We start from the raw sequence: 15,045 nt of genomic DNA, 5'->3' as shown, positions 1-15,045 counted from the left end.
TGTACATGTTTGTCGAACGGAACCTCTTTTCTCTCCCGGTTCCTTTGTTTTCTACTAGGAGCTGTATTGAGACATATTTCACATAATGAAATTCACAAATTTATACAAAATACGTCCATACAAAACAATGGTTTTCTTTTGTAATGCCATTTATTTTCTTTTTATCTTTTCATGTTCTTGTTGCACCATGCAGCATGCGAGATCTTAGTTCCTTCACCAGGGACCGAACCCCGGCCGCCTGCAGTGGAAGAGCAGAGTCCTAACCAGGGAAGTCCCCAAACAATGGTTTTCTCACTCATTGGTTTTTAGTATATGCACCGAGCTGTGCAGCCATCAACACTGCACAATTCTGGAACATTTTCATTACCTTGAAAAGAAACTTTGTATCCTTCAGTGGTCATCGTCCATTCTCCCCTCCCTCCAGACCTTGGCAACCACTAATCTAATTTCTGTCTTTATGAATTTGCCTAATCTAGATATTTCACAGAAATGGAGGTATACAATACATGGCATTTCGTATCTGGCTTCTTTCATGGCGTGCTTTCCAGGTTCTTCCATGTTGTACTGTGTAACAGTATTTACTTCCTTTTTGTGACTGAATAGTATTCCATTGTACAAATACACTGTGTTTTGTCTATCCATTCATCATTTGATGGACATTTGGGTGGTTTCTACCTTCTGAATATTGTGAATAGTGCTGCTTTGTACAAGTTTGTACAGACACATGTTTTCAGTTCTCTTGAGTATGTATTTCAGAGTAGAATTGCTTTGTCATATGTCACTTTGTGTTTAACCTTTTGAGGAACTGCCAAACTGCCAAAGTGCTTTTCCAAAGCACATTTCACATTCCTACCAGCAATATACGAGTGCTCTGATTTCTCCATATCCTCGCCAACTTGCGTTATTATCTGCCATTTTTATCATAACCAACCTAGAGGGTGTTAAGTAGTACCTCAGTATGATCCTGATTTGCATTTCCTTGCAATGATATTGAGCATCTTTTCATGTTTTTTCCTTCATTTTCACCTTTTTCTCTCTCATTGAGAAATAACCAGGACAGAAATACAGAACTCAGTTGCTTACACATACGCTTCCGCAAGGAAGAAACCATGTCTTACTTGTTTTTATATTACAAGCACTAAGCACGGGGTTAATCGCTCAGTCATGTCCAACTCTTTGCGAACCTGTGGACTGTAGCCCACCAAGCTCCTCTGTCCATGGAAGACTTCAGGAAAGGATACTGGAGTGGGTGGCCATTCCCTTCTCAGGGGATCTTCCCAACCCAGGGGTCAAACCCAGGTCTCCTGCGTTGCAGGCAGATTCTTTACAGTCTGAGCCACCAGGAAAGCCCAAGCACAGTGGTAGATGCTAAAAAATAAATGTTTTCTAAATTCGTGAATAGACGACTGATTGGATGAACACACCAATCTTTCCAGTTCCCCTTTTTCTCTGCCCAGATCCCTCCCAGAATTCTCTTTTTTTAAAATGTCTGATGAGAATTTTGAAACACTTGAAGTGAACTCAACAGATGATTCATGTTTGCATGATGCAAAAGTAAACTAAGAAAAGCTGTGATATTTAAAAAGATAATCCTGTGCATTACCAAATCTTGCTCTGAACTCATTTCTCTCCCTCCCAAAAGGGAGATTCTTCTAAAATAAAGTCTGAGCACAGTGATCATGAAAAAGATTCATTTTCTTTTGCTTTCTCAATGGCTTTTTTCTGAAAAGTAAGCCCTCAGTGACCCAGTTTAATGAAAGATTTATGAAAATGTCATGATAAAACATATAGTAAGTCATCTGTCATTTCAACCTGGCTGATCTTTTTTGGAACCAGTAAGGGTTTCCTGAGTCAAAGAACTTCGTTAAGATCATGATCAAGAGACAGAATGATTTTGTTTTCTCAGCCTCTCCACATCCCAGCAAGATCGGGCCTTTTTGGTTTTCTCTGAAGCTCCATGCCTCTATGGTAAACCTTTGGTACGTGTGAAACTGGATTTGCCCTCCAAAGCATTTTTTTATGTTTGGACATTGTGTACAAGGAAAGGAAAGAGGCAGACACAGGTGGGAAGTACATAGCTTCTGTTCGTGTCTTTAATTTCCTGGGTCATGGAATTTAATAAGCTCAGAGTGCAGTAATAAAGAGAGTTATCACAGTTGGATTTGTTTCTTAATAAGCAGAACTACTATTCACTGCAGCCATGAAATTAAAAGATGCTTGCTCCTTGGAAGAAAGTCTGTGACAAACCTAGACAGTGTATTAAAAAGCAGAGACATCACTTTGCCAACAAAGGTCCATCTAGTCGAAGCTATGGTTTTTCCAGTAGTCATGTACGGATGTGAGAGTTGGACCATAAAGAAGGCTGAGCACCGAAGAACTGATGTTGGAGAAGACTCTTGAGAGTCCCTTGGACTGAAAGATCAAACCAGTGAATCTTAAAGGAAGTCAGTCCTGAATATTCATTGGAAGGACTGATGCTGAAGCTGAAACTCCAATAATTTGGCCACCTGATGCAAAGAACCGACTCATTGGAAGAGACCCTGATGCTGGGAAAGATTAAAGGCAGGAGGAAATGGGGATGACAGAGGATGAGTTGATTGGATGGCATCACCAGCTCAATGGACATGAGTTTGAGTAAGCGCCGGGAGATGGTGATGGACAGGGAAGCCTGGGGTGCTGCAGTCCACGGGGTCACAAAGAGTCGGACACAAATAAGTGACAGAACAACAACAAGCCAGTTGCTGAGCTATGTAATCACATCACAAGTTTGCAGAGCCTTTTTTTTAAATTTATTTGTTTATTCACTTTTATGTTTGGCTGTGCTGGGTGTTTTACTGCAGTGCAGGCTTTCTGCAGTTGCGGTGAGCGGGGCTACTCTCTAGTCACAACGTGCAGTCTTGTCTTCGTGGTGGCTTCTCTTGTTGCAGAGCACAGGCTCTAGGGTACACAAGCTCAGTAGCTGTAGTGCATGAACTTAGCTACTCCTCAGCATGTAGGGTCATCCCAAACGAGGGATCGAGCCTATGTCTCCTACATCAGCAATTGTAGCCAATTCTTTACCACTGAGTCACCAGGGAAGCCCTGCAGAACCTTTTATTTTTTTAAGATGGCCTTATTCATTCTACTTTTGAAGTTATTTTTAGAAAAAGACCAACACAACTTAAATACTGGAGGGCTGGAAGTCAAGATCTGGGTTTTCGTCTCTGCTGTTAATTTCTGGTTTGAGCCTGAAGAAGGCCAAACTGATGAAGGCCAGTTCATCTCAAAATTACTTGCTCTCCCAGGGCCTTTCCAGCTATAAAGTTCTCTGAATTTATCGCATGGTACCTAGATTGCAAAGGGATCAAGTCCCCTAAGCACAGGTTCAGATATAAGCCTTTCGAAAGAGGCTGTGATCCACGGCAACCCAGGTGTCTCACATCCTGGCCTCTCTGGATCCCTCCGTGTAAACCCAGCCCAGGGAGTCTCAATTCTTGATGTACGTTAGAATCACCCAGAGAGCATTTAGGACATTAGGTGCCTATGTTTCTACACCCTAAGACCCCTGAAATAAGATTCTCAGGGGGCTGGTCTCAGATTCAGTATTTTTAAACAGTTGATTCCAAGATTCAATTTTCCTTTTAATTTTGACTGCACCATGTGGTATGTGGGGTCTTAGTTCCCTGACCAGGGATTGAACCTGGGCCCTCACCAGTGAAAGTGCTGAGTCCTAACCACTGGACCACTATGGAATTCCCCATAAGATTCAATACTTTTAAGCAGGATGATTCTAAGGTCTGATCAGGGTGGAAAACGCATGGTTTGCCCAAGGAACCTATTGTCTTACAGCATTAGGACAAGTAAAGAAACTGTTTCCCCAGCTCAGTAATCTAAATTGTGATTGGGATGTGATCATGGGAACAAATCCTTTCAGGAGCAAAGAACAGGTAGCTCTTAAAAAGACCTTATGTTTTCTTTTTAATAATTACCCATAATGTTACATATAACAAAAATGAAAAATTCACTTATAAATAAGTATTTTAACATAAAATCTCAGCCTCTCTGCTGCACCCATTGGCTCCAAGAGCCTCTGGACCCATTCCTGCCTGCACAGCAAGTGTGCACAGCTGTTTCCAAGGCATTCAGAAATCCTGGGCCTGATATTAACTCTGTAAGTGTGAGCTAAGATCCTAGAGAAATACAAGATACTGAGGAAGTGTATAGTCAAGCAAAGACTTTTAAAATTTTATTTATATTTAATTGGAGGATAATTGCTTTACAATATTGTGTCGGTTTCTGCCATACATCAACATGAATCAGCCACAGGTGTACATATATATATATGTCTTGAGAGCCCCTTGGGCTGCAAGGAGATCCAACCAGTCCATCCTAAAGGAAATCAGTCCTGAATATTCATTGGAAGGACTGATGCTGAAGCTGAAACTCCAATACTTTGGCCACCTGATGCAAAGAACTGACTCACTGGAAAAGACCCTGGTGCTGGGAAAGATTGAGGGCAGGAGGAGAAGGGGATGACAGAGGATGAGATGGTTGGATGGCACCACTGAGTCAATGGACATGAGTTTGAGTAAAATCCGGGAGTTGGTGAAGGACAGGGAGGCCTGGAGTGCTGCAGTCCACGGGGGCACAAAGAGTTGGACACGCCTGAGCGACTGAGCTGATACATATGTCTCCTCCGTCTTGAACGTCCCTACCACCCTTCTAGGTTATCACAGGGCCCCGGGTTGAGCTCCCTGAGTCATACAGCAGATTCCCACCGGCTCTCTGCTTTAATATGGTAGTCTGGATGTTTCCATGCTGCTCTCTGCATTCATCCCACCCTCTCCTTCCCACACACATGGACAGCAGATTTGCGGACATGGGGTTGGGGCTGGGGAGTGGTGTGGGAAGCAGAGGGTGGGAAACACTTTTAAAATGTTTTCTTATTCAGTGTTTTATTTACTTTCTATATTTAAAACTAAATGATCACAAGATGCAAACCATAAAGCAAAAGTTGTATTAAAATGTATAAAACAATTCAGTCTTGCCCCTCATCCACCTTCCCTCCATCCTCCCCCGGTCCTCCTCCTGGCTGTGGCACGTCTTTGACTTGAACGTGATGTCTTTCTCACCTCCTCTCTGTCCTCCCCACAGGCTACATCCCCAGTTACTTAGACAAGGACGAGCTGTGTGTCGTGTGCGGTGACAAAGCCACGGGCTACCACTACCGCTGCATCACGTGCGAAGGCTGCAAGGTAACTGCCCTCCAGAACGCAGCCGGAAGGTTCGGTTCGAGTTAGAACCAAACCCTGACATTCACAGGCTGTGATCACCTGGGTGTCTGGTTGACCTCTTCATTTGGCGCGGGGGGGGGGGGGGGGGTGGCGCGTATTCAAGACCGAATTTTTTTTCAAATCAAAAATAACTAGATGAAGTTTTGCGAGAGTGTGCGGTCCGGTGGTGGTGTTATTCAGCCGCTCAGTGGTGTCCGACCATTCACGACCCCGCAGACTGCCGCACACACGCTGTACTCCACTGTCTCTCAGAGTTTACTCAGACTCATGTCCATTGAGTCAATGATGCCATCCAACAGGTAGAAAAATTGATTCAATGAAAAGAAATTGACAAAGGCCTCCTTTTCAGTTTAAAAATGCATTGATATTTTATAATATGTTACCATCCCAAGAAATGACCATTTTTTCCCTCCTGCTTTATCTCGAGTGTTTGAGGGGACAGAGTTGGCCTCAACCCCAAGCTGTTTGCCAGTGTGAACCTGACTGGATATGCTCACTTTTCAGGGTTCCATTAGGGACTATCTCTGAGGCTACTTAGGTTCAATTCTGTGCTGAAACTGTCCAAACCGGCTGTTGGCACAGGCTGCAGTCAGTGGGTAAATTCTGGTTGTCCTTCAGTAATCCCATCCTCCCCAGACTCACCTGCAGGAGACACCTGAAAAGAATACACCTGAGAACAGCAGTCAGTGTACTTTAGGAAAGTGAGCCTGAATGTGCAAACTCACATCTTCATTATCAAAATGAAGTTGAGTTTCTGGCAAACATGTTTTGGTCCAACAACCTAGCCTAGGAGATAAAGTTCAACGTAAAGCTAAACAAAGCTTAACCCAGGGCATTCAGCTAATGTTTTATAAAAGAGGTAGTAAGGCAGAGAAAGACTTTAATTTTTTTGTTGAGTGTTTTATTTACCTTTTATATTTTAAACTAAATGATCATAAACTTTAGAGCAGAAATCGTATTAAAATTCATAAAACAAGTCAGTCTTCCCTCATTCATCACCTACCTCACGTCCTCTCCTCTCCTTTCCTTCCTCCAACTACCCCCTTTTCTCCTCACCTTTGACCCTAGACCCCCAAATTCAACGTGTTAGCTCGGTTTCATACTGATGGGTGTCATTTCCCTAGTGGAAGATTTTCCATGCACACTCCATGCTTTCTGTGCACAAAATTAGGAAACATGTAGCCTGCTAAACCGTTAAAGATGATATATTCAGTGAAAAGAGGTCATTTTTAAGGTCTCAAGGCAAGACTCTTGTTTGGAACGTGATATAATATAGCTCTCATTCATCCAGACCCCTTTGATCTAGAATTTGTAACCTTTTAACAAAGATTGGGCTAAAGGTTGCTATTACATCTATGAAAATAATATCATAAGGAGTTTGATGACATTATTTACAAATGAGTTGCAGCTGTTTATTAATTGAGAAACTTGCAGACTGTCTCTTGAAAGACCAATTTTATTGGCTTGGTTTGAAACTGGTAAAACCATTTCTGTAGATGCTTTCCCTCATTCCAAAAGCTCAGCAATTCAAATGGGTCTTTTTTCTAAATTAGCCCCAATTAAGAAGGCTTTTACCTACCTGATTATGCAGTGTTGAGATTCTCTCAAATCAGTTTTTAATGACAAATTTTGAATTCTAGGAGTGACTCTAATGAAAATTCCATTTAACATTCAGCTCCCAAAGTGACTCTAAAAACCAAATGGACCTTATAGAGGACTTAATGCTCACTGCTGGTGTTTGCTGTTTAGTCGCTCAGTTGTGTCCAGCTCTTTGTGATCCCATGGACTGCAGCCTGCCAGGCTCCTCAGTCCATGGAATTTTCCAGGCAGGAATTCCAGACTGGATTGCCATTCCCTTCTCCAGGGGATCTTCCCAACCCAGGGTTCGAACCCATGTCACCTGGGAAACCCAAGGGCAATTACACAGATCATTTAATATAAGGACAGAGCATCTTGGAAAAAGGCAAAAGAGGTGTTCAAATGAAACAGGGCTTTTAAAAGTGCCCCAAAATGAAAAAAGTTGCACTTCACATCTTGTTTATTCAAACCTGTTCAGTTCAGTTCAGTTCAGTCGCTCAGTTGTGTCCAACTCTTTGCGACCCCATGAATTGCAAACCTCTATTTTAGATATATTCAAACCTGTAATTTACAAGTATTTCTACCCAATACTGACAGTGTGCAGAGAAACTCTTTTCTTCCTGTTTTTGCCCTGAAGACAGTGGAAATCTTCTGGATCAGATATTTCATCTGTTGGGATAGGCCAGTTTTCATGCATCTTTTGTAGAAAGAAAGTTTATGCTCCCACAATAAATCACTTTTTAGCACTGATTACAGCATCATTCTGGACCACTAAGAAATGGATTCAGTTCTTCTCAAAATGCAGAAAAACATGTCTAATGTCAATTTATACAAGCAAAACCTCCTCCGCTCACCAGCAACTCATTAATGAAAGATAGGTCCTTACTCTGTTCCTGAGACATCTCTTTTGTCTGAAAAAGATTTTTTTATAAGTAAATATTTTCTATCCAAGTTCACTAGCAAAAGTTGATGTTTCTCCCTTTTTAAAATTAAGGAAACTACCATCTTGGACATTTACTCAAATGAAGTGTTCCTTCATCATGTGTCAAAATTTGCTTCTGTCATGCCTCAGGGGAAGCCTGAGTCTTAAAAGGATCTGGTCCATGAAGTGCCGAGAAGAGTCAGCGAGATGAGCCACAGAAAAGCGCTAAGGATGGCGCAGCCTGCTGCCTCAACTTCTTCTTTTTTCAAAATAAGCCAAGCATAAGTTATTTCACTCATTCCTTCTAAAGGTTCCCAGAGAAGCCTTTTTGTGAAAATGCTCATTACGTCTGTCTCTGGTGCGTCCCCTCGTCCCCTCCCTGCTCTTGTCTGACTCCTCGGTGGGCTCCCACCCCCGCCCCCGGACACGAGCCAGTGTGAGCAGATGAGGCAGAAAAGGTCTGCCTTCAGGGGAACCATCTCCCAACTTCAGGGCAATGGTCAACATGCTCCTGGAGGCCCCAGACTTCAGTGTTGCCACCTCTAGAGGAACCAAAAGGAGGATGCCACCCGGTGGCCCTCCTCCCGGCCTGTGACATCTGTCTTCTCGCTAGAATCTCTCAGTTTCTTCTGCCTTTCAAGCAAGTGCAACCCTTGAATGGTGGGGTGGAGGGAAGGGGACAGGGTGGAGGAGGCGGGCCCTGACGTCCAAGCCTGGCAGGGCTGCCCACCTTGGACACCCAGGAAACACATGTCAGCCGCTGCCCCGTGCGTGCTTTAGGGAGCCTTATGACAGTTCGCCAACGTCATTCAAACTAATGGACTCAAGTGTTTAAGGATTCAGAGCCAAATATAACATGAGAGGTCTCTGTTAGGACTTGAGTAACAGACGTGACCAGGGATGGGCGCACGTGCTCTGACACCGCGTCCCTGAGTCCCAGTCTGCATTCCTCCATGTTAGTCTGCTTTGCCCAGTGTAAAATCCTTCCTCAGCCCTTTTCCTTGTAAAGAAGAGTTCCTGAGTCTGAGTGAGGAATATGCAAATGGTATATGCACATAATCAAAGCCAGGGCCGGTTAAATGGGATAATTATAATTTGGGCTTAATCCTGGTGGATCAGCTGGTAAAGAATCCGCCTGCAATGTGGGAGACCTGGGTTCAATCTCTGGGTTGGGAAGATCCCCTGGAGAAAGGAAAGGCTCCCCGCTCCAGTATTCTGGCCTGGAGAATTCCATGGACTGGATAGTCTGTGGGGTCACAAAGAGTCGGACACGACTGAGCCACTTTCAGTAGATCAGCTGGCATCTAAGTCCAATTTATGCAACCAAGTTAGAGGTTCCTTTAAGCTTTAACGGGCAATGTCCTTTAAAACCTGTTGTGCCTTGCTAGTGTCTACTAAAACATAAAACAATGTGGTTTTTTGAGAGTGGGTGAGAAGGGACTGTTTATAATATCTTCATCTAAAACATTTAAATAATACAGTAAAACTGGACCAAGTTTATATCATATAAGCAGTTAAACAAGTAAGATTTGCATTCCAATTCCCAGGTTCCAGTTCCAGCGTGTATTTGCCATGTGATTTGGGGCAAGTGATTTAACCTGTCTGAGGCTTAGTTTTTTAATCCCCCCAGTGGAGATGCTAAGCGTGCCGACCTCAGAAGGCTGTGGGAGAGACAGAGGCCGTGGCGCTTGTCTGCAGCGCTCTGCAGCGCGCCCCTCACAAAGAGTGCTTTCTGCAGTCATGACTTGAGTACCACGTCCAGAAAGGTTTCTCACATGACACCGCCGTGAGGGTGTTACATACGTCACCTAGGCCTGGACCCTCATTCTGTCCTCAGGTGGCCCTCTCCTGTGCCTTGAGAGAGGAAGAAACACTGAACTTTAGGGCAAGTGTCTACAGACTCTGCAGAAACAGGGTGCTAGGAAAGGAAAACGTGAATGCCACGAGCTTTGGGGAAATTTGGTAAAGAATTTGGAATTTTCTCCTCCCCAGTGACTGTTGTTTTAAGGGCTATCTGAGCTGGTTATGGCCATCTCAAGTGTCGAAAACCAGAATTAAACTACATCTCTAGAGGCAGTTAATGCGTGCATTTAAATCCTAAGTGATTACATTACTAATCAACAGAGCATCACAAGTATCTAGCTATAAAGAGCAAACCTCTTCAAAGCTTGGTTCAGATGATAAAGAATCTACCTGCAAGGCAGGAGACCCAAGTTCAATCCCTGGGTTGGGAAGATCCCCTACAGGAGGAAATGGCAGCCCACTCCAGTATTCTTGCCTGGAGAATCCCCATGGACAGAGGAGCCTGGTGGGCTACAGTCCCATTGGTGGCAAAGAGACAGACACGATTGAGAGACTTTCACATTGGGGCAGTGTATAAAATGAAACTATATAATTTACTTATATGACTCACTGTTTGGAAAACATAAGCGTGAGCACCAATTTTCCCATTAGCTTTGAGTAAATGCCAAAAAGATGATGACTCCATAGCTTCTGACCTCTCCCTCTCCTCAGATTTAGAACTCCTTAGATTCGCTTCGGGTCAGCTGCCCTGTCCTGGAGCAGGCAGAGCTACAGGCCTGTACACAGGTGAGGTCCAACCAGCCACCGTGGTTAGGAAGATGCAAAATGCTGGAGGTCCTGTATTTCCAGACAATCTGAAATGGCTATTTTGGGTCTTTCTTTTTCATGTAGGGTTTCTTTAGAAGAACCATTCAGAAAAATCTCCATCCATCCTATTCCTGTAAATATGAAGGAAAGTGTGTCATAGACAAAGTTACAAGAAATCAGTGCCAGGAATGTCGCTTTAAAAAATGCATCTACGTTGGCATGGCAACAGATTGTAAGTAACAATTTGCTTCCTTTGCTTCATATTCTGGGAGTGTTGACTGGGGAAAAGGGTGGCTCAAGGACAACAACCAGGCGGGAAAGAAAGCAGGAATGCTTGTGGACAGGGGGCAAGCAACCAGCCCTTTCAAGGACCCTCACTCCCATTCATGGCTGGTTGGTTTCCATCCGACCTTCCGCATCAGCTCCTGACCCCAGAGGCATCCGGACGATGGCTGAGGGATAGAGGTTAAACTGTCCCCGTCATGCGTGCAGGACAGGCAGCCAAACTCCGTTTGCACAGAGGTTACAGACAAGGGGTCTTGTCCACCCACCTTGATGAGGTGTAATTTTCCACGCAGCAATCATGTGGTCAGAACCGCAGGGACCAATTCTCTCCTTTTTTTCAAAAGCAGAGATAGGAAATTATTTTGTAGGCATTTTTGGAATCAGGGCACTGGCAGAAAATATCGTGTTCAGAAACTTCTGAAGAATGTGAACTTGAGTCCTGTTGCATGACTCGTCCTGCAGCTGGTTTGTTGTTGTTGTTGCATTTTTAGCCCATAAAACATTCCAGGCTGAAGTCACCCTCCTCAGTTTTCAAAGTGCCACAGCATATGGCGGTGAGATTAGCCGTCGGGGTCTCTTCCCCACATTGTGCAAGGGATTTACACCAGGCACTTTAATTAATCTAACCATGAAATAAGAATCGTGCTGTTCAGAATGTGTGCCCTCCCTTTTGCTAGGTATCTGGGTTACTAGTTTCTTCTGGCATAAACTTTTTGCACATTGGTGAAGGATTTCAACTTTTAGTTTCAAGAAAAGAGGAAAGAAAAAAGAATGCAGTGAGGACCTCGTGAAGAGGAAAGAGTCACAGCCACATTTATGTGATAAACAGAGTTCTCTAAGAACAGCAGCAAAAACCTCTGGAACGTCCTTGGTTTGCCCATTAAGGAAGACAGAAGGGGAATCTTTTATATATATATAAAAAAAAGAGGAGGGTTGTGTCAGGGCATGAGGCTGGAAACCATGGGTTAATCTCCACCTCTGGCTGAGTTCTTTGTCTTTATCTCTGAAAGGCTTTTACCGGTTGCCAGCAAAATTTCTGCTACGGTTCTCTGGAGATGAGGGATCTGCTGAATGTCCATTGCATTGTTTTATTGAAAGTTAAAGATGCAAAAGTTGATGAGGTTTAAAAACTCAGTGTTAATCCACACTAGGTGGAAATTCGTTTTGAGTGCAACTTGCTTGCGTGTGAGTCATTCATTATAAGAGCTCAGGTTTTATAATCAGAAAAACTGTTGGAGTCTCGGGTCTGCCACTTATTAGCTGTGTGCCCACTGGACTTAATTTCAGGTTTCCCTTGTATGAAATTATCACTGATCTTAGGATTCAATTAGAATAATGCACGTCCAATTTGCCACAATCCCTGACACCAGGGAAGCATTTGGGGAGTGGGGTTATGAGCACAGCCCTCTCCTTGCCTCCTTTTAATGGGTGAACCACGCTGACTTCATGGGGCTCACCCAGCCTGCCCACATTTCAAAGTCCCCTCCCCCCCCACTTTAAGGATCCAACCACATCTCCTGATCTGGGTCTCATTCTCTGTTTATGGATTCACCAGGCACTTTTGGTTCTCTTCCTCTGCTACGCCTGCTATTTTATTTAATTTTTCTTTTCCTAGCAGGTCACAGCTTCCTCAGGAAATGGCCCTAGGACAATGATGTTCTAGGACTAGTCGGGGGTCCTGGGTCTTACCTTGGCCCTGCCATGCACTTGCTGTGTGACTTTTGGGAAATCATATCTCCTTCTTCCTTCTCTGTGAAAGAGGGAGTTGGACTAGATCAGAGCTGAGATCCAGCAGTGGTAAAACAACACTGTGGCTCTGTAGTATGAGCCCTGAGTCTTTCTGTGCCATCAAGAGCTAAGAGTCTGGTGAAATGGTTTCCTTTTGGAAATTAACCACTTAACCACAGAAGTATAGGTTGCTCTTACCTGCACTTGTGATTTCCGTTTTGCATATCAGGGGTCCTCAACTTCTGGCCCTTGGACTGGTACCACCTGTCAGATCAGCAGTAGCATTAGATTAGAAATGACGTGCACAATGCTGCTGCTGCTGCTGCTGCTGCTAAGTCGCTTCAGTCGTGTCCGACTCTGTGCGACCCCATAGACGGCAGCCCACCAGGCTCCACCATCCCTGGGATTCTCCAGGCAATAAATGTGTGTGAATCATCCCAAAATCATCCCCCAACCTGCAATCCACGGGAAAAATAAGTGTCTTCCACAAATTAAGTCCCTGGTGCCAAAAAGGTTGGGGACCACCTTTTTGGGATAAATGATACAATTCACAGCTCTATTTACTGAGCACGTGTCCTGCATCATCATACTGATACCCTGCAAAGTAGGTGTTATTGATCCCATTTTGTACTGGAAGAAACAAAAGCTCAGAGAGCCTCAGCAAGCTGCCAGAGGTCACACAGCTAGCACGTGGTAGTCTCAGGATTCAAGCCCCAGTCTTTCTAGATTCCAAAGCCTGGGCTCTTTAATCACTTTGAGGGTTGACCAGGTATACAGCCATGCAAAGAAAGTATCTGTGAGGGCTGAGCTTGGCCTAGCCAAGCTCCTAGCCACTCCTTTCAGCCTTGAGTAAACAAATGAAGAGCAAGACTCCTTTTCCCTCTGAGAAAAGGGATAGCAGCCTCTGTTTACTGCTCCAGAATTTTCTTAACCTGAAGTCCTTACTAAGAGCCGTTTGGGGAGGCTAGGGCTGAGCGGAGGAACAGACACCTTAAGAGTGAATTCAGATGACTGACTAGACAGACTCACCCATGACCCTCTAGGTGGGATGGGCTTTACCTGTCTCTGCTTCGTTCTTATTTAAGGTTGCCCTCTGTGCAGCTAAGATGCCTGGTGTCCAAGTGTGTTTTGGAAAGCTGGCTAGGCTTTGGGAAATTAGTGCTGGGGCTTGCGGTAGACAACAGCTAGCCCATGGCAGTTTGCTGCCAAAGGAGAAAGGACTCGAGGTGACCCCCTCTGAGCCGCCCGAGCCCCAGCGTCTGCCAGCTGTCTGGAGAGTGTCTGCTCTCGTCCCCACCCCCCACCCCCCACAGTGGTCCTGGACGACAGCAAGCGTCTGGCCAAGAGGAAGCTCATCGAGGAGAACCGGGAGAAGAGGCGGCGGGAGGAGCTGCAGAGATCCATGGGGCACAAGCCAGAGCCCACTGACCAGGAATGGGAACTCATCAAGACCGTCACCGAGGCCCACGTGGCCACCAACGCCCAGGGCAGCCACTGGAAGCAGAAGCGGAAGTTCCTGGTAAGACTCAGCCCCTTCCGCTTCCACTTCGCCTCTGTGCCTTGGCTGCTCAGAACCCAGGCTGCTGGTGTCCTCCCGCCTGTTACTGATGGGACAGCAGGGCCAACCTTCTCCTGCCTGTGAATCACTGAATTCTAACGCAGTTAGTTCTTTGCTTCTACTGTGAGGTAGGCCAGCCCTGGGTCAACTGAGTAGCAAAATTCTTTACCTGCCAGCTCTCCCTTTTTATGCTCAGGTCTTCCCTCAAGATGCCCATTTATATACATACTTCATCCCCTAAACTCACTCCAAAATATCCCATTTAGAATCACCCCTAGAAAGAAGCAATCCATATATCGAATGTATTTTTACATCAGTGGAAGTCAAAATGTTGAATTTAAAATAAATGCTGTCAGGTCCAGGGGGACGATGGGAATGTGGAGTAGGGATAGGGGAGGGGAGTGTAAAGAAAAACAGGCCTTTCCAGACCCTTGGAATATCCGTGTTTGACATTTTTATAAAACTAGCCATTTTATGGTGGTTCAGGAGTCAGGACTTGGGCTTTCAATGCAGGGGGTGCAGTTCAGTCCCTGGTCAGGGAAATGAGGTCCCACATGCCTTGTGGCCAGAACATCAAAACATAAAATGGAAGGAAAATTGTAACAAATTCAATAAAGAGTTTAAAAATGATCCATGTCGAAAAACAAACGAACGAAAACTAACCACTGTGAAAGTCCTTCCTATCCATTGCTTCTTTGGACTTCACGACACTTCGGGTTAGGTAGGCTGGAATCACCATCCTCATTTTACAGGTGTGCAAACCAAGCCCCAGGCCTTTCCAGTGTCTCACCTGAGGATCACACTAGCATAAAGTGGCCAAACAGCCAACTTGGGTCTTTTGGCCTGAGTCTTCAGCCAAGATAGCGTGATTTTTAGTTATTAAAACAGCCATGTCTGTACCTTTAACTCAAAGACTTCTAATGCTTCTCTTGATCATCTATAGAAAGAACCAGGGAAGGCATTGCACAGAATGATCTGCCAGTAGGATTTCTTTAGGGCTGTAAGGTTACCCAGGCACCAGGTTTTGTTCAGGAAGTTGATGTTTACAGAGCCACTGCTTTACCCACCTGTCTCCCCACCTGTCATGGAGC

At 44.7% G+C, this 15,045-nt stretch overlaps 1 protein-coding gene and 1 non-coding gene across 21 annotated transcripts in view; one reads left to right on the top strand and one right to left on the bottom strand.

Annotated features, from left to right (window-relative positions):
- Positions 1 to 15,045, top strand: part of THRB (thyroid hormone receptor beta) — a 419,564-nt gene that overhangs the window by 384,211 nt on the left and 20,308 nt on the right. For all 20 annotated transcript variants that reach the window (XM_081521021.1, XM_081521009.1, XM_081521015.1 and 17 more), the window contains 3 exons: positions 5,134 to 5,234; positions 10,468 to 10,615; positions 13,710 to 13,915. In XM_081521021.1, the coding sequence (XP_081377147.1) occupies positions 5,134 to 5,234; positions 10,468 to 10,615; positions 13,710 to 13,915 (455 nt within the window). The remainder of the gene's footprint in view (positions 1 to 5,133; positions 5,235 to 10,467; positions 10,616 to 13,709; positions 13,916 to 15,045) is intronic.
- On the bottom strand, positions 3,659 to 3,731 carry TRNAE-UUC (transfer RNA glutamic acid (anticodon UUC)). The gene has a single exon. It is a non-coding gene; the product is annotated as a tRNA-Glu (tRNA).

Source organism: Giraffa tippelskirchi, chromosome 8, assembly GCF_054371585.1.
Source record: "Giraffa tippelskirchi isolate mGirTip1 chromosome 8, T2T-mGirTip1v1.2.pri, whole genome shotgun sequence".
Classification (NCBI taxonomy): Eukaryota; Metazoa; Chordata; class Mammalia; order Artiodactyla; family Giraffidae; genus Giraffa; species Giraffa tippelskirchi.
This window is presented reverse-complemented; position numbering and strand designations above follow the sequence as displayed.